Source organism: Antechinus flavipes, chromosome 2 (genome assembly GCF_016432865.1).
Source record: "Antechinus flavipes isolate AdamAnt ecotype Samford, QLD, Australia chromosome 2, AdamAnt_v2, whole genome shotgun sequence".
Lineage (NCBI taxonomy): Eukaryota > Metazoa > Chordata > Mammalia > Dasyuromorphia > Dasyuridae > Antechinus > Antechinus flavipes.
In genome coordinates this window covers 39,993,607-40,018,172 of record NC_067399.1, presented here as the reverse complement: position 1 = coordinate 40,018,172, position 24,566 = coordinate 39,993,607, and the positions used below count along the sequence as shown (strand labels likewise).

General features: G+C 42.3%; 1 protein-coding gene across 1 annotated transcript in view; it reads right to left on the bottom strand.

The window, feature by feature from the left end:
* ADGRG1 (adhesion G protein-coupled receptor G1) overlaps positions 1-23,224 on the bottom strand; it is a 66,307-nt gene extending 43,083 nt beyond the window's left edge. The window contains exons 1-2 of the mRNA XM_051974545.1: positions 22,797-23,224; positions 22,255-22,375 (exon numbers count right to left, since the gene is read on the bottom strand). Of these exons, the coding sequence (XP_051830505.1) occupies positions 22,255-22,375; positions 22,797-22,982 (307 nt within the window). The 5' untranslated portion in view covers positions 22,983-23,224. The remainder of the gene's footprint in view (positions 1-22,254; positions 22,376-22,796) is intronic.
* Between the last annotated feature and the right edge of the window lie 1,342 nt (positions 23,225-24,566).

Sequence of the window (24,566 nt, the reverse complement as noted above, 5' to 3'; positions counted from 1 at the left end):
CTATAATGGCATCTTCTAATGGCTCACTTGGATGTGGGAGTGGCCCTGACTTCTCCAAACCCATGCAAACCTTACATCTTAATCCACAACCCTGTGATACTAGTTTCCTTGCTGTCCCCCACACAGGGCACTTTGTCTCCTGACTCTGGGCATTCTCCCTGGCTGTTCTTCTTGTCTAAAGACATTTAAAAAAATAACAAGAGGAGATAATTTTGGACAGCGCTGCCTCACTTACATCTAATTCACACACAAGTCAAAACATCATCTCTATGATGTCATCGGTCCTCTTCAAGGACAAAGGATGAACAACAATCCCCTTGTCCAGAACTCTCCCTTTTCCCTCAAGTCTCAGCTAAAGGTTTACCTACTGTAAGAAGTCTTCCCTGCTGAATACCTTCCTTCCAAGACAAGCCCCAATCCATCCTGTATGCATCTTGCTTGTACGTAGTGTTTGCAAGTTGTCTCCTCACTGAACTTTGAGTTCCTTGAGAGCAGGGGGATTTTCTTGCCTGTCTTTGTACCATCAGCCCTTAGCACAGTGCCTGGCACACAAAACTTTTAAAATAAATTAGTATCCTTGTTGACTTCACAAAACTGGACCCACTTTGACAAGTGCAAAGAGACTCATAACCCAAAGTCAGCCAGTAGAAAATGGTGTTCTGGCTCTATGGTAACTCTTGAAATTATTGCCTAAAGTATGGTTGGTCGTGATGGGGCGGGAGCAGCCATACAGTAGTAATCAAGGAGCTTTTGATGTATTTAGGTAATTCATGGTTTAAAAGGTCAGGGAATCGTGGGATCCAATTTTAGAAAGATTACTACTCAAAATGATGACCATTCTTTCAAAAGGTTTTGGTGCTGAAAAAGTAGCATAGAACACCAACAGTAGTTTAATTTTGTTTAGTTTTTTTTTCCGACTTCTTAATTTTGCTAATGGGGAAACTGAGAATTGTGGTGATTTGCCCAAGATCACATGGGCGACCTCAGTAAGTAGTAGAGATGGGATTCCAATTCATGTCCTCAATTCTCTCTTCACTACCCTATGCTGTGTTACCCAAAGCTTCAGTTATCCAGTGAATGTATTTACAACGGAAGAGTTCATTTTCTGGTGGGATTAACAAAATGGATTTGGAAGAACTTTCTTTATTTATAAGTGCTGACCAGGAGGTCCTGCCCATAGGTCCTGGTCCAGTCCAGAGTGCCGATAATGGGGGGACCACCATGTCCATCCCTGTGGCGTGGGATCACGCTGTCCTTGCCTGTAGCATCGCCCTGCCTGGCACATCCGACCCTTCAGAAAACAAGGCGGTTGCCCAATCCAATGCCCAGCAGGAGGGCAGGATTCACTCATGTGACTTACGGGAAAAGGGAGAAAGACTAGTTGTTCTGGGCAGTGAGCCATCACCTTCATTACCTGAGGAGGTCCACACATCCAGACCCTCTCTGCTCTCCCTCTTTCCATCCCCCACACCTCGCCAGACAGTCCTCTCTCCCCCCAAACCACAAACTCCAATGTCTGTCTGAGTTCCCTGTCTGCTTCCGATGTTGCCTAAGGCTGGGAAGATGAGGTCAGTGAGTCCTCAGGTCACTCTGAGGAAGGCAAGGGCGAGCAAGACACCGTTCCAAATGCAGCTCTTGGAAGGTAGCCACCAACCTCCTGCTTCTTTGTACCTTGTCTACCTCAGAAAGCCACTTCAGACCAAGACTTGGGCTGGGTCTAGGGAAGGTGACCTTGGCAGGAGAGACATCGCACTGAGCAGGCAGGCAGCTCACTTGCGAAGACCTTGTTCTGTGCCAGGCGCCTTACAAAAAAGGGCAAAACCCCAACTCTGTCCTAAGTGAGCTCCATCTATGGAGTGTATCCCATTAGCAAAGGGTGGGAGGAGGGGAAAGTGGAACCTGGAAAAACTTCCTGTAGAAGGTGGGATTTCAATAGAGTCTTGAAGGAAACAGAAGGTAGAGGGGAGGAGGAAGGCCATTCTAATCACTGGAGCAGCCACAGCAAAGACATGGAGATGGAAATGGAGTGTTGGGTTGGTGGAAGGGTAAATAAACCAGTGTTGTTGGACCATGAGGTAGAAAGAGGACAGGTAAAAAGCTTTAAATGCCAAGTGGAGAACTATTGGATCCAGGATGTAATAGAGAACCACTGGAGTTTGTTGAGTAGGGAAGATGGGTGGAACATGCTTAGAACTGAGTTTTAGGAAAATCCCTTGATAGCTAAGAGAAGATGGACTGGAGGGTGATTCTTGAGGCAGGGAGGGAAGGAAAGAGGCAATGAGAGTCTGTTTTAGAAAATGTATGAAAATGGAAGTAAAGGGATGTGTAAGAGAAATTTCATGAAAAGTAGAAAACTATGATTCAGCAATAAATTAAACACAGGGAGGCTGTAAGGATGACAGGAGGACTCCAAAGTTGTCAGCTGGAATGATTTGGAAGGCAGTGGTACCTTTGACAATAATAAGAAAGTATGAAAAAAGGGATTACATGGTAGCCTAGTTTGGCTGATTGGACCACTGTAGTCAAGGCTTGTTGATATCAACATAGAACGAGGATTCTATTCCTCTCCCTATTTTGTCCATTTTAAAACATCAATGCTTTTATTATTTCTTTCTTAAAAGTTATTTTGGGGTATTTGTTCTGCTCAACATTTTTATCAGAGACAAGGAAGCTTATTTTCATCTCTGTGTGGGTGACAAGGATATTCTTTTTATTTTTAATAACAGCTTTTGATTTTCAAAACATATGCAAAGACAGTTTTCAACATTCATTTTTGCAGAATCTTGTGTTTCAAATTTTTTTCCCTCTCTTCTCTCACCCCCTCCCCTACATAGCAAATAATCCAAAATATAAATATGTGCAATTCTTCTAAGCATATTTCCACATTTATCACGCTGCACAAGAAAAATCAGATCAAAAAGGAAAAAAAATGAGAAAAAAAAGCAAGCAAATGACCATAAAAAGATGAAAATATTATGTTGTGATTCACATCCAGTACCCATAATTCTCTCTGGGTATAGATGGCTCTCTCCATCACAAGTCTGTTGAAACTGGCCTGAATCACCTCATTGTTGAAAAAAGCCAAGTCCCTCACAGGTGATCATCACATAATGACAAGGATCTTTGGACAATAGAAAGAGAGAAGCTCTTGACAGCTTGGAACTAGGGGAAACACCTAAGAAGATGCAATGGGATGGAGACGCTAGTCAGATCCTACACTAAAACCCCAAATATGGACAGGACAAGGACAGACAAGGACAGACTGCCAGCCAGCAGTGGTTGTTAGTTAGAAGTTAGTTGAGAAGGACCGATGGACTTTGAGGTCGGTGTGAGTCAGCTGCCAGACATGAAAGCTAACTGAGGTGATGATTTTTCGGCATTCCCATATAGAGCAGACTGACCACCACATAGCCTTATCAGAGCCACCCCAGCTTTCTGACCTTGCCGACCAAAGGCCTTCTGCTGGGAGATAGCTGGGACGAGCAACAGAAAACCTTCAAATCCTGTAACATATCCTATGAAAGTAACAAGCAGACTTCTGTTGTTGCTCAGTCTTTTTCAGTCATGTCGGGGCTTTCATGACAGATACTGCAGTGGTTTGCCACTTCCTTCTCAGTTTACATATGAAGAACTGAGGCAAATAGAGACTAAGACAGGGTCACACAGCTAGTAAGCATCTGAAACTGGATTTGAACGCAAAAGAATGAGTTTTCTTGACTCTATCCACTGCACTCCCCAGCTGCCTCAATAGCAGGAGTAATTAAGTCCAAGTAAGGTGAGGGGAGAGTCTCAGACACCTCCTATCCCACTGTGGGGAGAGACCCAAGATCCCCCAAAGACTGCTGTTACTGAGAAGGAGCAGAGTGAGACCAAGTTGGGGATGGGGTCACCCCGGCCATGGCCTAACAGTGCAAGGGAAGTCAGCTAGCTAGGGATTAAGCACCATCATTTCCATGTTGCTGAAGGCTAGCAATAGTCACTGCACCTGAGATTTCATTGTGCTAGTGTGATTCTCAAACTATTATTTTAAGTTTCTTTATACTATTAAAAATGATTGAGGATCAGACAAAAAAGTTTTTGATTATGTGAGTTATATTTATAGATATTTACCATATTAGAAATAAAAACTAATTTTGAACTTGTAGACCCTCTGAAGGGGGTTCAGAGATCCCCGAGATTCTCTGGACCACACTTCGAGAATCGCTGCAAGAGTAGAGAATTCCCTGATAGGGAAAACAGGGAAATATCTTTTACCACTTTCAGGACAGTACCTCTTCCCTGACTAGAAGATTAAAAAGTTAAGTTATTTTGCCCAAAGTTTAGCCACCTAACAAGGTATGTTCTCTCTGTCTCTCTGCCTCTGCTCTGTCTCTCTCTTTGTGTGTGTGTGTATGTCTCTCTCTCTCTCCTCCTCCTCCTCCTCCTCCTCCTCCTCCTCCTCCTCCTCCTCCTCCTCTTCCTCCTCCTCCTCCTCCTCCTACTACTACTACTACACAGCTAATCCTGCTAATGGGCTAATACATGACACAGTGCCCAGAGCATTGGGTCTGGAGTCAGGAAGACTCATCTTCCTAAATAAAATCTGGCCATAGACATTTACTGGTTGAATAACCCTGAGCAAGTCACAACTCTTGTTTGCTTCAGTTTCCTCATCTGTTAAATGAGCTGTAGAAGAAAATGGCAAACCATTCTAGTATCCCTGCCAAGAAAACCCCAAAAAGGTTCATATACAGTTGGACAGGACTGAAAATAGACTGAATTGAATCCCTACTGAAGAAGTACTCTCACGATTTTTGAATTGCACAACTTTACAACTCATCTTTTTCAAGTTTTTTACTTTCTAAATTTTGGACAAAACTCTAGTCATGCCCTCTTAGTTATGGCTCTGGGCTGAAAAAAAAAAACCAACCCCAAAGAGGACAATTCACAATTTGGCTGTGAAAACTGTATGGCTAAAGGCAGATTCTTGCCCGCTAGGACCGACAAGGAATCTATGTGTGTTTGGCACTCTAAGCGCTATTTTTGGCTCAGTTATGGAAGAGAAAAAGAGAAAGCAAAGAAAGTGTTCTTTTAGGGAACCTTCCAGAGAAATTCCAGAGCCATTCTGGGAGAAGAATGGCTTTTTCTTTTTTTTTCCCATTGTTCAACTCTTCCTTTAAAGGAGATAAACCAGGATGTAATGGCTTGCTTACCCCATACACTTGGCTATCAGTAGATATTTGTGAGTTGTTTCACCCATCTTTTGTAAGTTTACGATGAGAAACTGAGGGACTGCCTCTCACATCCTTCATAAGGGAAGAATAGGAAGCTCCCCTTTTAGCCCATTTGGGGATAGGGAATTATGTGAGAGCAAACGGTCAACTACACTGGCAAATGGGATTTAATGAACGTTTCCAAACCTAAAAGAGAACCTCGTCCAATTCCCTGATGCTGCAAACAAGAAAACATAGGAATGGAAAGATTATTGGGCAGTGACTTGTCCAGGGTCACATAGTAGGGAAACAGCTCAGCTAGAACTTAAATCTAGGTTTTTTGGGACTTTCTCCCCAATATCCTCCTCAATATTCTCTTATCTCACTAAAGTTTCCCAACAATCTTTTGGAGTAGGGAGTAAAAAGTATTCAAATGCCTGTTTTTAAGGTGAGGAAATGGAAAGTTGATTTGAATCTGGGTTTCTGGGCTTCTGGTCCAGGATACTGGGTACTGTTTAGTAGTACGTCATTTTAAAATGTCTTAATTGGAAAAAAAAAATCACCACTCTCTTGCCTCTTCCCCATCTCTCCCGCTTCAAATGCTTATTCCTGTAATAGGGGAAATAAGGAGGAGCTCTAAGGAAATGATCCAGCCTTAGAAAATGCTAGGGTGCATTATGTTGCCTTGTTGTGTTATGAGAGGCAGTATGCCAGAATGAATAGGAAGCTGACTTTGAAAAAGGGAGGGCCTAAGTTCAAGTTGGGCCTCTGATACATGCTGGCTGTGGGACCCTGGGCACATCACATAGTGTCTCACTTCACTAAGCAAATCTCTAAGATCATAAATAGCGCAAAAGATGTCAGCCTCCATTGATGGAAGACGTGTCTTCCTCTAGAAATTTCTTATATTCCTATACAATGGTCTGTTTATCCATTCCCCAATAAATTTCCAGTTCTTTACTACTATAGAAAGTGCTGTTATGAATATTTTTCTACATATGAATTCTTTCCAGGGGGTAGGGCTAGCTCATGCTAGCTTTTGAGAGCTGATTTTTTAATTTTTGGCATGGCATGGGAATTTAGACTACAGCAAATGGCAAACCTTGTAAGTCAGGGCTTGGTTTTATTGTTTTGTTACTTGTCTAGACTTAAAAAAGTAATGGAGAGCACCTAGTTGGAACACTAAAAAACTAGATTATTTGCCTGGGACCTCATAGATGATCAGTCCAAAGAGATCCAAGAAAGAGGGAATCAAGTCCTGACTTCAGTGGTTTGTCATTCCCTTCTCCAGCTCATTTTACAGATGAGGAAACTGAGGCAGGCAGCATTGAATGAGAAGACCTGGGTTCAAATCTTAACCTGGCTACTTATTACCTGTTTGAGCTATGTGAGTCATTTTTACATCTATGAACCTCAATTATCTCATTTTTAAAATGCTGATAAATAAAACTTGAGCTACCCATCTCATGGGATTGTTGCAAGGAAAAAACCTTGTCAACTTTGAATGCCAGTTATTATTACTACCACCTGTGTGATCTTGGGTAAGTCAGTGTCTCTAAGATTCCATTTCTTTTAAAATATCTGTATTATTAGGCTATTAGATGTAAATACATAGGCTTTCTCTATTTTGAAATGACTTTGTATCTATGCTTTGTATTTATACTCTTGCTTATATGTTATATGGGCCCCCACTAGAATGTAAGTTACTTTACAGCAGAGATTTTTGTTTTTGTATTTTATATTTAATAAGCATTTAATAAATGTTGTTGAATACTATTTATTTCACTAAGCTGTATAGGAAAAGTACATTTCAAGTCTTAAAGAACCCTCTAAATGTGAGTAATTATTCCTAATTGTGTAATCTTGGACAAATTTTTCACTTCTTTCTATACAATAAGGGATTTGAACTGGTTAATCTTTAATGTCCCTTTCAGCTATAATTCCTGTGACCCCAGGTTATATTAGGCATCCCCAGAACGAACTGGGAAGACTGGAAAGACAATGTTTTGGATCCTGAGTTTTCCTACCTGTTTGATGGCTTCTGTCAGCCTGGGATCTAGGATCCCCCAAAACCCAACTTCCTCAGGAGGAGAAGGAAGTAGCCACAACATCCCCAGCCTGTCCTACTTCATTCCAAATGGCAGGTGACAGATGGCTGGATTTCTCTCCTTGCCTCAAGTGTTTTTTCTAAGATGGGCGCTGTATCCATTCTAACAACTTGACTCCTTAATGAATGTTCAGTTTAGCTTCCACTGTTGACAATACCATACTGAACCTATTAGTGTCTGATAATTATAATTAGACACTTGAAGAGGCTGTGGAGAAAGAGGGAGGAGACCTTGCCTGAGGCTGAGGGATGTTTGTGTGAGACCTCCCTACGTAAAATGTTTCAGATGAGGAGAACAGGGGCCACGTGCCACATGTATTATCTTCACAGGATCATAATTAAAGCCGATACTTATATAGCATTTTAAAAATTCAGAGAAATTTACAAAAGTAGCCCCTTCTTGGCAAGGAGGCCGTAAAGTCCCAAAGTTCCTGGGTAGGTAGATACCTCCTGTAACCTTTTAGTCCCTTCTCCCAGCTGCAAAGACATTTCCCATCAATCCCTTGCCCATAAATGGACAACACAAGTATCATCTCATTTGTTTCTCACAGCAAATCTGTGAATTGTGTGCTATGGTATTATTGAAGCCATTTTATAGATGAGGCAACTGAAACTCAGAAGCAAGTCACTTGAAGTCTCTGGGCTTCAGCTTCTTCATCTGTAAAATGGGAAGGCTAGACTAGCCAGACCTTAAGGTCACTTATAACTTCAAGTGACTTACCCATGATCACACAACTCCTAAATAGCACAGGTAGAATTCAATACCAAGTTTCTTTTGAGGCTAGAACTAGAGCTCTTCCTACTATCTCACAATGCCTCATGTATAACTGGGAGTAACTATAAAGACCTTAGGCTCTTATATCTAAACCTAGAAGAAGTATCAGAGTGCATCCAGTCATTTTATATGTTTTTTAATATTTTTTATTTACAAGATATATGCATGGGTAGTTTTTCAGCATTGACAATTGCAAAACCTTTTGTTCCAACTTTTCCCCTCCTTCCCCCGATCCCCTCCTCCAGATGGCAGGTAGACCAATACATGTTAAATATATTAAAGTATATGTTAAATACAATGTATGTATACATATTTATACAGTTATTTTGCTACACAAAAAAAATCATAGTCATTTTATATGTGAGGAAACTGAGACTCAGGGAATTTAATGGACTGTCCCAAGCTCACACAGTAAGCAAGAATCGACTCTTTCTCTCTGGCATTATTCCCTCTATTTCATAGTACCTCCTCCATGGTATGCAAAGAAAAAGGTCTTCCTTTCTCCCTTTCCCCCTCCATAACTCTATGTTCCAAGTTCTGAATAACTCCAATCCTTGGGATTCATGGATTTTCAGTGTCAGATATGGAGGCAGAATGAGGACCAAAGATATTGAGAATATCAGACTGGTACAGGAGCCAGAGCCCTTGTCCAGAACCACCCTGGGCAAAGCTGGTAGATAATTGGCACCTTCTTTCCCAGACTCCCTTTCCCACACATGTAGGCGTCTCCACCTCCCAAGAACCAGTTAATTAACCTTACTAGAATGATACCTGATGGGGTTTAAAGATGTCACCCCTCTCAGAGACAAGAAGAGCTTTAATAAGAAATGGCTGTCTAAGGGTAGACTTCCAAGGACTGAGATAGATGGAGTTTTGCAAGAAGGAGGGCTTCCCAGGACTCTTTAAATTATCCCATTGTTATTGAGGATGAGGGAGGAGTGCTGGGATTTCAGATGTGATGTTTTGGTCACGTGACCTGGGAATTGTATTGCTGGGGAGTCTGTTGAAGTACTTTTTGTTCAGGGAAGACCTTGATTTACTCTCTCATGTCACTCCTTTCTCCGTACTCTCAAGTACCTCATTCATAAAATGAAGGGATTCGATACAGACTTCATCTTTAGAACGAGGTCTCATTGTAGCTCCAGGGAGGGCTTCTGGTTTGGGATCAGGTATGGTAGATGACGGTGGAACTCTAGAATGTGCTGCTGGATGTCCTTGGCAGTTGCTGGGATTCACCCAGGAGGCTGGCTCATGGGGGCACTGAAATCCAGCCGTTATTAACCCACGTTCCTATGATGAGCCACTGTACTGGAGATGTGACCCCAGCCTACAGACACATTCTCAGACATCCACAAAGCTTCAAGAAGTAATGGCAAACTGCATTCTCGGGGCTGGCCTGTGCCCAAGCCTTGTGTGACTAAGCATATACACAGAGGGAGTGCTTCATGCTTTATGGGAACAGCCGGTCCTCTCTTTTGGCAGAACCGGTACGAGGTGCTACTCTCTCCATTGCTCTGAGAGGACAGTTTAGTGGCTCAGGAGGAAATCCGAATTCTGACCTTCGGAAAGACCAGTTTTCGGAGTTCTTTGATAAGTGAGCGCTGTTACTGAGGAACAGCACTAGCCACTGCAGATTATGGAAGGCAGAGTCACCCCACTCAGCTCACACTCTAATGCCGTCCAATCACTACGAATGACTGTCACTTCTCTTTTGGGATTAAGCCTGTCCCAAGAAGCTGGGATCCTGATGTAGGAATGAACTTTAAAAAAATCCACCTGTTAACTTTGTTTGATCTTTTGTACTCCCGTGTATTTAACAACACTGTTCTGAGAAGGGTTTCATTATCACAGCAAAAAGGACCACAAGAGGGGCAGCTAGGTGGTGCAATGGAGAGAGCACCAGCCCTGAAGTCAGGAGGACCTGAGTTCAAATGTGACCTCAGACACTTAACACTTCCTGGCTGTGTGACCCTGGGCAAGTCACTTAACCCCAATTGCCTCAGGAAAAAATAAAAATAAAAATAATAAAATTTTTAAAAAGGACCACAATACAAAAAAAAATAAAGGTTAAGGATTTCCAGTCTAGTGTATTCATGCACATTATCTCGTTGCATGTCTCAAAGCCATCATGGCAGAAAGATTTGAGATTAGATGTGTTTGGTATTTGTTCCCAGCCCAGAATCCAAGACTAGAAATGAGATCAAGGACATTCAAAGCTCCAAGAGTTGGCTGAGCAAACTACTATGATGTTAGGAGATAAGGTGGGATTTCCTGAGTTATAGGGGTAGAGGGTTTCTGCCGATTGATATTGGACCATGTGGCATTATAGGTTCATGGTTTTAGTGTTATCAAGGTCCTTAGAAGTCATCTAGACAAACTCTCAAGTAGTAAAGGCCACAACCTCTGCCATCACATTCAACTTGATTGTATTGTTTAGTCTTGTCTCTTATCAGCCAAGGGTAGGATCTAAGCTCTGGAAACAGGACCCTGCTATTTCCTACTTCTGAAAGGACAGAATGAAGCCATTCTGAGAAGAAATGTGGAGCTTTGTCCCATAAGTCATGAAACTCTGCATGCCTTTTGACCCAGCAAAAAGATCAAAGAAGGAGAAAAAAGCACAATATTTATAGCAGCTCTTTTTGTGGTGGTAATCAACTGAGGACTAAAGCGGTTTCCCATTAATTGGGAAGTGGCTAAACAAATTAGGGTATATGAATATAAAGGGATGTGATAAGAAATGATGAGAAAAAATGGATTCAGAAAAACCTGGGAAGATTTGTATGAACTGATGAAGAGTGATGAGATTATATATGGCAACAAGATTATAGGATGATCAATTCTGATGAATGTGACTCTTTCCAACAATGAGATGATTCAGACCAGTTCCAGTTGTTCTGTGATGAAGAGAGCCATCTGCACCCAGACAGAGGACAGTGGGAACTGAGTGTGGATCACAGCACAGCATTTTCACTTTTTCGGTTGTTGTTTGCTTGATTTTATTTTCTTTCTTAGATTTATTTTTTCCTTCTTGATGTGATCTTTCTTGTATAGCAAGATAACTGCATAAATATGTATACATATATTGGATTTAATATATTTTAACATATTTAACATGTATTGGATTACCTGACATCTAGAGGAGAAGGTGGGGGGAAGGATGGGAAAATTTGGAACAGAAGGTTTCACAATGTTGAAAAATTACCCATGCGTATGTTTTTTTTTTTTTGGTTTGTTTTTGTTTTTAATTTTTTTATTAAAGCTTTTATTTACAAAACATATGCATAATTCCAAACTGCTCTCCAGAATGGTTGGATCCATTCACAATTCCACCCACAATGTATCAGTGTCCCACTTTTCCCATATCCTCTCCAACATTCATCATTATCTTTTCTTGTCATCTTAACCAATCTGGGAGGTGTAGAGTGGTATCTCAGAGTTGTCTTAATTCCGTGCATCTGTTTTGTAAATAAAAAACTTTAATAAAAAATCAGAAAAAAAGAAGCATAAAGGGAGACAAAACCATGGAACAATTTACACTGTAAAAATAACACTGTAAAGAAAACCAATTTTGAAAGTCCCAAGAACTCAGATTATATATCAACCACAAAAATGAACTCTGCTATCTTCCTTCTGACAGATAGGGATGCAGACTCAGCGATGCAGAGTGAGACATTCATTTTTAGAACTTGTTTTATTTGGCTATATTATGTTAACGGGATTTTGTTTTTCTTTCATTTCAATTGGGGATCGGATGGGGTGTAGAGAAAACAAACTTGGTAATTGGGAAAAAATTAGAAAAATAAAGGGAGAGTGTCTTAAGCCCATCTGGGCCAGGAGCCCTGATTTTAAGTTACTGAGCCTTAGGTTAACTGAACTAAGGAAACACAAAGAATGTTTTCTCTTCAAAGAGAAGTTGTTTAGAAAGACATCACTAAATTTGGGGGAGGGGAATAAGGATGGGTTTTTTAACTGAAACAACTGTTGAGGTTCACAGTGCTGTGTATTTGAAGCTGGAAGGGGCTGTACAGGTCAGGTAGTTAGTTCAACACCCTTGACAGATGAGGAAACTGAAGCCCAGAAAAATGGACCAAGATCACAAGAATTAAAGCCAGTAATAGAACTCGGTCCTCCGACTCCAAATTCAATCACTTTTCTTTGCTTATGGCCGAGTTATCAAAGGGTTGCAATCAGCATCAGTGGAGAGATTGCTCATATCAATTAAACTGTAATTGCTTCAAGTATTAAATTTTTTTCTTATATTCATGGAGATAATGGGATAGAGTGACAAGTATGACTGAACTAAGTGTCGGGATGCCCAGGTTTGAGTTCTGATTCCAAGGTCTGATGACTTTGCGACTATTGGTCTCTCTGAGTCCTAGTCCCTCATCCAATAAAAATGTTTGTGTTGTGGGTAGAATAGTGGCTTCCGTGTTAGGAAGACCTGTCTAAATTACTCACTAGATATGTGATCACAAGTAAATTACTTTTCTGAGCTTCAATATCCTCATTGGTAAAATAAGGATAATAATCATAATTATGATTATTGTTATATTGTCATTATTATTATAACAATCCTTATACACTCTTACTTCATAGAATTAATAGAGGCCCAAATGAGACTGTGTATTTTGTGTCATTAGGTTAAAAACCTAAAGCACTATATAAAGTCAACTATTATTATTATTATTATTATTGCTTATCTCATTATCATCATAGATCATGTATTTAGGGCTGGACTTGAGATTATATGCTTCCAGGGGACAAACTCAAACTTACAGGGAGGAAATCTCAGGGAAACCCATTTGGTTCAATGTAAGGAAGGATCTGATCTATAAGGACAGCCAGGGGACGCCATACTACACAGAGCAGTGGACTTGGAAGGCTCGTGTTCCCAAGTTCAAACCCAGCCTCAGACTCTTATTAGTTGTGTGACTCTGGGCAAGTCACTTCACCCCATTTGCCTCAGTTTCCTCATCTGCAAAATGAACTGGAGAAGGAAGTGGCAAACCACATTAGTATCTTTGTCAAGAAAACCCCAAATGGGGTCATGAAGAGTCAGTCTCGATTGAACAACGACAATATAGTTTCCATTTGCCAATGTATGTATATGATAAGGCCATGTTAAAAAAAAACAACAACCATATTTTTAAATGTGTGGACACAGCTGAAATGTCCGAACAATAACAATATGTTTTGTATATACCAATGACTGTACATACTGTGTCCCTTGAGGGTGAAGGACGAGGTCAATCAACTAGCATTAATTCTAGGAACTGTACTAGGCAAAATACAGAATGAGACAGAGGGAACAAACAACTATTATCAAAGCGCCCACAGTCTGATGAGGAAGTCCATGTGTCAACAACTGTGTCCAAAAAGGATTCTAATTATTACTAATTGGATTAAATTAGAAATCATATATTCCAACCCCATCATTTGACAGATTTAAAAATAGGTCTACGATACTATTGCTTATGAATAGCAGAGCTAGAATAACAAAGAACTTTGTAAATACACATTAGACTCATAAAATCACAACCTATGGGGGCTGCTAGGTAACACCTGGTAGAAAGAGCAGTGCTCTTAAGTCAGAGGCACCTGAGTTTGAATTTTGCAATAAATACTAGCTGGGAAAATCGCCCTGGGAAAATTGCTTAACCTTGCCTCAATTTCCCCATCTGTAAAATGGGAATAACAATAGCACCTGCTTCTCAGAGTTGGATAAAATGAGACAATGCCTTTAGAGCATTTTGCAAATAATAGCTAGCTCTTCCCATTCTTTTGAGAATCAAATATATACAATACGATTTGCAGATCTTAAAGTGCCAGTTAATATCCCGCACTCACCCCATAGAAAAGACTTTGGGAAAGAGGGAAGTCAAGGGACATAGTGAGCGGGACTAAGTTTCAGGTCTCCTTACTGCTTGTCCAGCATTCTGGATACTGCACTGGGAGCTGCATCTATTAATAAATAAGATTCTATGAACTGGCTGCTGTTTTTAATCAGCCAAAGTCTTTTCTTCAAGTTCACTCTGTGCCAGGAAGCAAATTGTTCTTCGGCTTTAACCTGAAGACAATCTAAGGATGGGCTTCTGGGTAATTTCTAGGACAATATGTACCTCCGTGTCCTTGGGGAACCCTCCAGAAACACACACAAATAGCCATGTCCTATTCCCGGAAACTGCTCTGCTCAAGACTCCTAAGCCCCACCTGCTGCTCTCCTTTCTGTTACCCATGATTTGAATGTTCTTTTAATGTTCAAACACACTGAACACTCTTCAGCTCCAGGTTCCTTCCCCAGTAAGAAGGCTTCCACTTCCTCTGGGTCTGCTTGGGTCATCCTAACCAAGGAAAGTTCAGTTTCCTGAGGATCAAAACTTACAAAGGAACCAACCGCCCACAAGTCAACGGCTGGAGCCAGACCAGCCAAGAACATGGAGACCTCTCTACAAAAACCTTCTCCCACAATTCCAGCTCACTGCACCAGCCCGGATGCTACCAAATCCCTTTGTTGTTTTAAATTCATTACTCCATTTTATAAGCATTTAATCTCTCTCTCCCACTGCCTCCTCCCCAAATTGAAAAATTAAAAAGAGAAAGAAAGAAAAGGAAAATACGTGTGCAACATAGGCACAATCCAGCAAAACAAATGTCCACATTGATCATGTTCAAAAATGTATAGCTTGAATGCATGGACGTGGCTGAACTGATCGAACAATAATGGATTTTGTATATACTAATGGATTTAAATGCTGTGGTGCATTAGATAGATCATTGGGTTTTGAATCAGGAAGACTCATCTCCCTGAGTTCAAATCCAACTTCAGATACTTTTTAGCTATGTGACCACTGCACTTAACCATGCTTGCCTCAGTTTCCTCATCTGTAAAATGAGCTGGAGAAGGAAATAGCAAACCCCGCTCCAATATCTTTGACCCAAATGAAGTCACAAAGTGTTGTACATGACTTAAAAAAAAAAACCAAACCCACTGTGTGACCCTGGGCAAGTCACTTAACCCCAATTGCCTCCGCAAAAACAAACAAACAAATAAAACTGAACAACAAATGGGGTTTTAAAGAATCAGATGGGATCAAATGTGATGTATTTAGTTCAGTGTACATAAACTTGATCCTCTGAGCTATTATTTCTGTAGTGATTTTTAAAAACTCTGCTGAATCATTAGATTCTCTCTTCTAGTTCCCATCATACCAACATCATGCTGTTGTCCTTTAATCATTTCAATTGTGTCCGACTTATCAAAATTCATTCATTCATTCATTCATTTATTTAGCTGAGGGAATTGGGGTTAAGTGACTTGCTCAAGTTAGAAAATGTTAAGTGACTGATGCTAGATTTGAACCCAGGTCCTTATGACTTCAGGGCTGGTGCTCTATCTACTACATCAACTAGGTGCCCCTCAAAATTTATTTTTCAAAACCCTAAGGAGTGGTAAGTAGGTGATTCAGTGGATGGAGAAGCAGCTTCAGAGTTGAGAAGTCCCAAGTTCAAATCTGACTTCAGGCATATAACTAGCTATGTGACTCTGGGTAAGTCACTTAACCTTGATGGCTTCTGATTTAAAATAAATAAATAAATATTACCAAAAAACAAGGCACAAGGGCCTGAGAGACAAAGATCTTAGATCCATAAACATGAACGAATCATAACATCTCTGAGTCTTGGTTTTCTCATGTGTCAAATAAGCTAGTTGGATCAGATGAGTTTACCAGGTCACACTCCTAGCTCTAATAGTCTATATCCTAAAGCTCTTTTCAGCACTGATATTCTGTGGTTTCATAGCTGTAAAATCCTCTCTCCCTTAAAGGTTGTCCAAGAATCAGGCTAGGAGGATTCCCTTGGCTGAGGATGCCAGGACCAGTTCTAGTCTGGGCCCGAGGCTGCCAATCCTAAATACCACAAATAATCTCCACGGCTCCATCCTCTATCTGCATCTGGAGGCTGTCAGCACAGATTCGGAATCTGTAAGGTCACAGGCAAAAGACTGGGATTGTGACTTTCATGGGCAATCTCTCTGTCCTTTCACTGACTACGTGGGGATTTTCTCTCATCAGTGAAAAGAATTTATCCTACTCAGCTCTTGGACTTTGGGAAAACTGAGCTTTTCTAGCTTCGGCTGGAGAATACAAATTGTTAAATGGCTCTGTGTGTGTGTGTGTGTGTGTGTGTGTGTGTGTGTGTGTGTTTAGATCCTTTCTCCCCTTCCTCCCCCTTCACACACAGAGAAGCCTGTGAGAAGGGTCCTTTATGCCGGGCTCATTGTCTGAGTTCTCTCAGTGGGAAAGACTTATCACAATTCTTAGGGCTGGGAATTTGCCCACATGATCTCCCTCCCTCCCTCTCCATCTGTCCCCATGAGTCAAATGACCTGGGGCCATGGCTTACCCCATACTGTTAGAGAAATCTGCTTTTTACTGAGCAGGAGGCAGCATCCACAGCTTTCCTAGGTTCTGGCCTGGGGGTGAGGTCAGAGAGATCAGGAGTCAGGGAGACCCAGGGAGGATGACCTAGGATCATGAATTGAGAACTGGAATACCAGAGAAATCCTCTACTCGAGATGTTTCCAGCCGATTTTTTGTGTCCTGAATTTCTTTGGCAACCGGCAACCTCTTCTTACAGAACCATTTTGTTGTTTATATTCAATTTAGAAAGTGGTGAAAATTAAGATGTAAATCTTTTTCTATCCAAATTCATAGATCCAATGAAATCTGTTCACCGATCTCCGAGGTTAAGAACTTTTGGTCCAATCAAAAGTTCCCATTTCACGACTGAGGAAATTTCCTAAGGTTCCATAGGTAGTAAGTGGCTTATGTGGAATTTGAACTCAGATCTCAGGGCTTGGGAGTGGCTAGGTGACAGTGGATAGAGTGTTAGGTCTAGAGCTCTGAAGACTCAATTTCCTGAGTTTAAATCTGGTTCTGTACATTTACTAGTTATATGAGCCTAGGAGTGTCACTTTACTCTGGTTGCCTCAGTTTCCTCAACTATTAAATGAGCTGGAGAAGGAAATGGTAAACCACTCCAGTTTCTTTTACCAAGAAAACTTCAAATGGGGTCATGGAGAGCTGGATATGGCTGAAATGACTAAACAACAATAAGTACAACTCAAGGTTTAGATCTTTGTCCCAAAGGCTCAACTTTGCTACTTTGAGGTTTTGGTGACTGGAAAACAAGTCCAGCATTTCAGTGAGTTCCCAGGAAACACTGATCTCATTCCCAATCCTCATCACCCATTGATGACCATGATGAAAGCTCCTGTTTCTATAGCATCACACAATTCATAAAGTACTTTCCTCACCTCAGCTTTTAGGAACTATAGCTAGTGAAAGTGTCATGATTTTTAGATGAGATAGCTGAGCCTCAGAGAAGGAAAGAGACTTGGCCAGCATCACCCAGCTGGGGAGTGAAGTCAGAACTGGATTCCAGGATCCTCCTGGGCTCTTACAGCTATATTACCAGCCTTTCTGAAAGCTTCCAGTTCTTTATTTGCCCAAAGAAAGACAGGCTGATGATTGCTTCCTCACCAACCTCACAGAACTGAATTCTGGGAAGCAATAATTGATGCAAAGACATAAAACACAGAGTACTTTGCAAATGTACTGGCAAGGGCTTGGAAAAACAAAGATATCTCCTCATCCTCCCCAAAGTGATGTGCAGTGCCAATGACTCTCCTGGTGAAAAGTAGCAAGGTGATCCAGGCGTCTGGCTGAGTGACAAAGAGGCTGATTAGGGAAAAGGGAAAAGTCAATTTGAAAGCCTGGGAAAGAACGGGTTCAGACCATTCACCTCACGAATGCCCTGAACTGTCTCACTCCACTTCAGAGTCTAGTACAGAACTCGGAAAACAATAGAACACTGTAAATACGTGTCTTATTTCAGTAAAAGACCTTAGAGATGATATAATCTGGCATCTCCCTTTTATAGAAACGAAGACTGCCTAGAAAATGGTTTCTCCAAGATCATAAAGAGATTTAGTACTTAGTGTCAGCCCCGAGAAGGTTGGATGGAGAGCAGAGATAGATGACTGTGGTCTAGTGAAAAAGAAAGCAGGTTTTAGGGTTAAAAGACTTAGCTCTGAATCTTGGCTCTGACACTGTGTGATACTAAACAAATCAGATCAGAACTCTGTGCCTCTTCATCCGTAAAATGGGAGGCTACTTCACATGTTACTTGTAGGAGAGCTGCTTGTAAACTTTAATTTACTCTAGAAAAGAAAGTTATTATTCTAAGATTGAGGGCTACAAAATCCCCTAATTTTATGAAAGGAAGGAATCAGAATGGGGGAAGCAAAGAGGTTATATTCAAGGGAATTAGAGTTGGTTTCCAAATTCATGTTCTAAGATCATCGGTCAGAGGTGGAAAAGGCTCAGAAGCCACCTCATCCAACCTTTTTATTGCAGAAATGGAGACCTCAGGGTGATTAAATGACATACTCAAGATTTCATGGGTAGTGGGTGTGTCAAACCGCTTTTCTCATTATGATATTGCCATATGTTTCCAGGCTCTTAAGATCTTAGGCCTGATAAATAACTTACAGAGCAACCAGCCAATCATGGGAAAGATACTTTAAAGAAAAATTATTTTCTTTGAGAAAAAAGTCATGGTCTTATCAGGGCACTTGGGAAATCCTAAGGATTACCTGTTGAATTTTAAAGTTTCTCATTTCTGGCTTCTGGGAAGGACTCAGGGGACTAAGAGCAGTGACTGCTACTGGACAAAACCATAAGAAGCAGGATGCTACTCTAGCAGCCCAGCTTGGGCACAGACATTGCCCACCGGCAGCTGGGGCCCAACCCTGGTGCACAGGTGCTTGCAAAGCTGTTGCTGAGCAAACCCTAAAGGATTCTCAATGTTCTGTGCTGACTGAAATTAAGGGTAAGGTCTGTGACACTTGTGAGTATGGTTTGGTCAGTTGGGATTCCATAACCAAGTGCCCTGGCAGGACAGAGTCCACCTCACCAAAATGGGCATCTTGGCAACGCCTTACATTACACACATGTACACACACACATCCAGGCTTGTACAACTGCCTTGTGTATGGCATGAGGTGATGGGATTTGGAGTTCGAAGGGGCCTTTTGAGATTATTTGTTCAAATCCCTTCAGCAGATGGAGGAAAATGAGTCACAGAGATGGGAAGGTGGTTTGCTCCAGGTCTAGAGAGGTCAGGCGTTAGCATTAGCCCCAAGAAGGCTAGATAGAGAGTACAGTGTTGCTTTCATTCTATTCAATTCAATAAACATTTATTAAGTGCCTTTCATGTACTAGGCACTGTGCTAAGCACTCTAACTTTTAAAAACTACCATTTATATAGCTCTATAATAATAGTACCTAAGTCACAGTGTTGTTAGGATCAAATGATCCTTGACTATTTGTCAAAGTGCTTAGCACAGTGCCAGGCACATAGTAGGTACTTAATAAAGGCTTGTTCTTCCCTCCTTTTTGATATTTTTAAAGCATTTGACATGTGTTATTTTAGTTGATCCTTGCAACAGTTTTTTGAGAGAGAAGTTCTTACCAAAAGAATGTGCATATATGATATACTAATAAAAATATGCATATTACAGATAAAAAAACTAAAGTAGAGGTTTGGTGACTTCCTTGAAAGACCACACAATTAGTGAGTGTCTCGGGCAGGATTTGAATTCAGATCTTTCTGACTCAAAGTACAAGGCTCTATTCCTAGGGCCTTTGATTTTTTTTTGAACCTCTTATGAGGAAGAAGATAGGGAGAGAGGCATTATTGAGGGACATCTCAAGAAGGGGAAATGATGTGCTAACGGCCATGCAGCTAAGTCAGGGCTATGAGTAGCTAACTTAAGAATTTAACTTTACTCCCAGGAGTTATGAACCTTCTGTTTTAAAGGAATGTTTTTTTTTTTAAAGCCTAACATTCCCAGAAATTAAAAAGCAGAATGAGCTGGATTTTGATCCCTTAATCATGGCCAGAATTTTATGGTGGTCTCAAAGAAAGAGAAAAGATTCTACTCTGCAGTAAAATCATTTCCCCTGGGACAAAATGTATCGGGGGCACTTCTCTCCCACTCCATCCTTTGGAGAAATGTCAGCAGGAAATTTTATATTGACATAAAGAATCGGGGATATTGGAATATGGATCAGGCTGCAGGGTCACCTGTTTTTAATGGAGGGACCACTTGAGGTCATAATAAAGTTGCCTGGTATTAATAATAATCCTTAAGAATTAGGAAGTAGTGGTCTCATGTTCTTTATCTCCTCAAGAAAGAAGTTTCCCCTAACACTAGATCTATCAGTTGGAACCAGCTGGAATGGACCTGGGCTAGTCTGAGGTTTTACCGTTGACAGTTAAGGGAATTAACCCTCCTCCCAGCCTGGCTTTCCTCCCCAGTCCCGCACCCGCCTTTCTCTCTGGCAGCTGGGGAGGCAGTGGGTACAAGCAGCGGAGCGAGAGAGGAAATCCTTGAACTTTTGCAGTAAGATACCATCCGATTACAACTGAAAAATAAAAGCAAGAAAGGAGTTGAGGAAGGGTTTCTTTCTGTTGCTTTTCCCTTATCACTGTGAGAACTTTACTTCCTCTGCACAGAAGCTTTATGCCCCCATCCTAACTCCTCGTTGGGGCTTTTTTGTATTTGTGGCTGAGGGGAGGCTCACCCCTACATTTCTTCCTGGGAGATTTTGGGGAAATCACAGTTCTCTCACTTTGCTCCACCTCTAGTTACCACTGACAGAGATAGGATGCTCAATCTCAGACACATGGATAGCTACCATCGATAGTGCCCACACAGCTGGGTACCAATGTGGGCTGGCACAGAGGATCCTCCTCTTCATCTCTTTCCGTCTATTTCTTTCGTCATATATAGGAGAGATGAGCTCATAGACTTAAGCAAGAGCCAGGAGTGGACACCACTCCTGGTTTAGGCACTTGCTATCTGGCTGACCCTACACAAATTACACCCCTTTCTACTTAGAACCTCAATTTCCACTTGCATAAAATAATGATAATAAATACACAAAATGTATACAAATAATAACAAAATAATAATGTTCTGTGACTTTGGGGAAATTATTTAACCTGACCTCTATGGGTTACCATGGATAACTGAGTGGTGCAGTGGATAGAGCACTGGGCTTGGAATCAGGAAGATCTGATCTCAGATACTAGTTGTGTGACCATGGGACAATCTCTTTATCCCTATTTGCCTCGGTTTTTCATCTGTAAAATGGGAACACACCAGGGAAGGAAATGGCAAACCATTCTTCGCCAAGAAAATGCTATGGATAAAGTCCTTGAGGTCACACTGAACCACTTAACAATAACTATGGGCTACAAAAATGGAGAAAGGGGAGGGAGAGGAGGTCTGGGTTAATTTATCTCTAAATTCTCTCACACGACTTGCATTCTGTGATCATATGAACCTTTCTGCAAACAAAATTCTACCACTTCATCTCCCCCCAGTCAATGAGGCCAGAACCAGTTGGAGTGCCCAGGGGTTTCCTTCCCCTGAAAAAGGGCCAGAGGGCAGGCTGATTCACCCAGATTTCCAAGTTTAGAAACTACTGCCCTTAACCGTACTTCACCTGCTCTTCTGCTCCCTCTTTTTAGCCAACAAATTCAAAGCATCTCTCAGGTTCTGAGAATTCCCTACAGCACTCCCACTCCACCTTGAATTCTGGCGAGATTTTGAGGAAATTCAGAATTTACAAATAACAGGGATTAGCCTTCCTATGACCTGGACTCCCTTCACTCATCATGTCCCTATTGTCAAGAACTGGTCACTTAGAACCAAGGTGCCCCAAAGCATCAACCCTCTACCCCTTTCCACCTCCACCTCCATTCCATATTTCACTCATCCATTCTACTCCAGTCCATGTCAAGAACTGGTCCCTGAAAAAGAAGATGCCCCAAATCATTAAGTGGAGTAATCTTGCAACCATTCCAAACTCAAAACAAAACTGAGAAAAAAAATAATCCCTAACAAGATATAGCACAGCTCACTCTGGAATGACAGAATTCTGGGTAGCCCCCAAGCCGACTAGTGTCAGGGATGCCCGAGTGACTTCCCACCCTTAAGCCCCAACTGCTGGCTAGGACCCTTTCAGCCCCATCCCCTCCAACTGTGGAAGGCACTCCCCCCTTTTCCCCGCCGGGTCTCATGGGATTGAGCAGCCCCGGATCAGTACCTGGTGCTGAGCCGGACGGAGCTCTTCCGAGGCACAGAGAGGATGGGACTTCGAAGACGGAGCTTTCGGCTGATGAGTCACGGTGGTAATTGTAAGCGGGTCTGTTCCCCGGCAGCGAAGGCTGGCAGCCAGTGAGAGGGGAGGGTGGGGTATGTGTGCGCGTCCGTGATGATGGTGTGTGTGTGTGTGTGTGTGTGTAGAAGCGGGGGTGGCGGGGGGGGGGGGAAGAGGGGTGGGGGGGAGAGGGAGGGAAGGGGGAGGGGAGAGAACTCCTTTTTTCCCTAGGATCTCATTTGTTTTCCAATGAATGGAGAGAAATGAGTCAGCCAGGAGGTTAGTTGGAAATAAGAAAGGGGACGGAGTGGAAGGACTGGAGTGGGAAGCTTGGTGGCCCAGCAAAGGTAGCGAGGGGAGCTGGGGAGCTAAGCTAAGAGACGCTGGGACTCAGTCCCTCTGCTCACACCATCTCAGACCAGTCAAATGCTTAGGACGGCGGCTTGGGAGGGAAACTGTCCCGAGAGAGGCTGGGCTTTTATTCTTACCGAATGACTCCCAGGTTCAGGCAGGAGGGAGCAGGTGTCTTGGGGAGCTTGTAGAACACGAGGATCGGGATGGATAAAACAAAGCAAAAGCAGAGATGTGCAGAGAGGGCACCTCCATGGAATCGAGTCCGAACCCCTCATTTGACAGGTGAGGAATATGGGGCTGGGAAAGTTTAAGCAACTCATGAGAGCCCAAAGCTCAGATCCCCTGCTCCAACTCTTTATTCTTTTTTAAAAATTATATCCCATACTTTTTTATTTTTGCCTTGACGATCAAGCCCTACCTTTCTCAGGAGCTCAGAAAAGCCTGGATGCACTGACCCCTCAGTCCTTCAGTGCCAAGTCCTTCAGTGGCCAAGTGCCAAAGTTAACTTTGTAACTTTGTGAATTCACACCTCCCTTGGGTGTGCCTCCAGAAGGAGGAGTCAACCTTTGGGAAATCCATATATAAATAGGCTCTTCGCTTCGGGTTAGTTACTTCCGGTTAGAGAGAGTTCAGCTGAATTACATTGGAGAGGAGCACTCTGGGCCAGACACAGAGCACTCTGGGAGAGCCAGAAGCCCTCTCTCGGAGGCAAGAAAGATTCATTACAACTTTTACCTTGGTGCTGGCTGGAGGCAGAGGCAGAAGCAAAGGACAAAGCTGCAAGAGCTCTTCAGAGGCAAGACAGATTCAACTTGGTGCTGGCTGGAGGCTGAAGGAAGCAGAGGCAGAAGCAAAGGACAAAGCTGCAAGAGCTCTTAGAACCAAGGAGAGAGAGAGAGAGAGGGGCCTCTAAGAAAAGCTAACTGGGCTATATTGGAGGCAATAAAAGATCTGAACTTTAACACCTGGCTGCGTTTTGGGTGATTATTACTTTCAACTGAAACTAAGGCTGCCTCCAGAAAACCTCCCTGAGAAACCTGCTCTCTCTTGCAGAGAGAACTATTATATTATAAAGAAGAAAAATATCACACTGGCCCATAAGTAAGCTCTGCCCCCCCGTTCCTAGCCAGAACTGGCTCTTTCCTCCTCATATCCACTATGGCTCTTCCTGGGAGTCACCTCTCTGAGGCCTACCCTGTGGACCTTTAAGGCAGACAGAGTGCCCCAGCTTTAGCCCTGAGTAATGGCCCTGTCTATTTTAGCAGATCATAGCATCATAATTCTAGAACTTGGAGGGACTTAGAGGTCACCCAGGCCAAGCCTTCATTTCACAGATGAGAGAATGAGCCTCAGAAAGCTTGAGTGATTTCTCAAGATCACCCAGACCCGAGGTTTGAACTCATGTCCTGGGAATCAAAGCCCCTTTGCACCTGTCAGTCAGACTGGTGAAGCTACCTGGCTTTTGATTCACTTCATGCTGGTTATTCATCCACTTGAGAGATGAAGAGCTGAATGCCATTCTCGGAAGTGGGGAAGAAGGAAGATTATATTTTCAATAGGCTGTATGCCATGTTCACACACAGAGCCCAGAATGCAGGTTTCCAAAGATCAAGGACCCAGAGGAGTTTCCTACAAAATTCAGCGTTCCTCCCAGATCTCGGGCAATCTCATAAGTGCCAGCTATCAGCCATCGAACTACCTGAGGTAAAGCCAAGATGGGCCTTAGGATTTAAGGAAGGTCTTCAAGGACTTGATCCATTTGATTAAACCTTCAGTCTTAGCCCTGATCCTTTCTGCCAGGGGGCTGTATGAATTTCACAGATGCAGAATAACTTCTACTATTCCTCTGGGAGGGGGGTGATGGGATTAAGTCCCATCTGGCAGATGGCGAAACATCAGCTGCC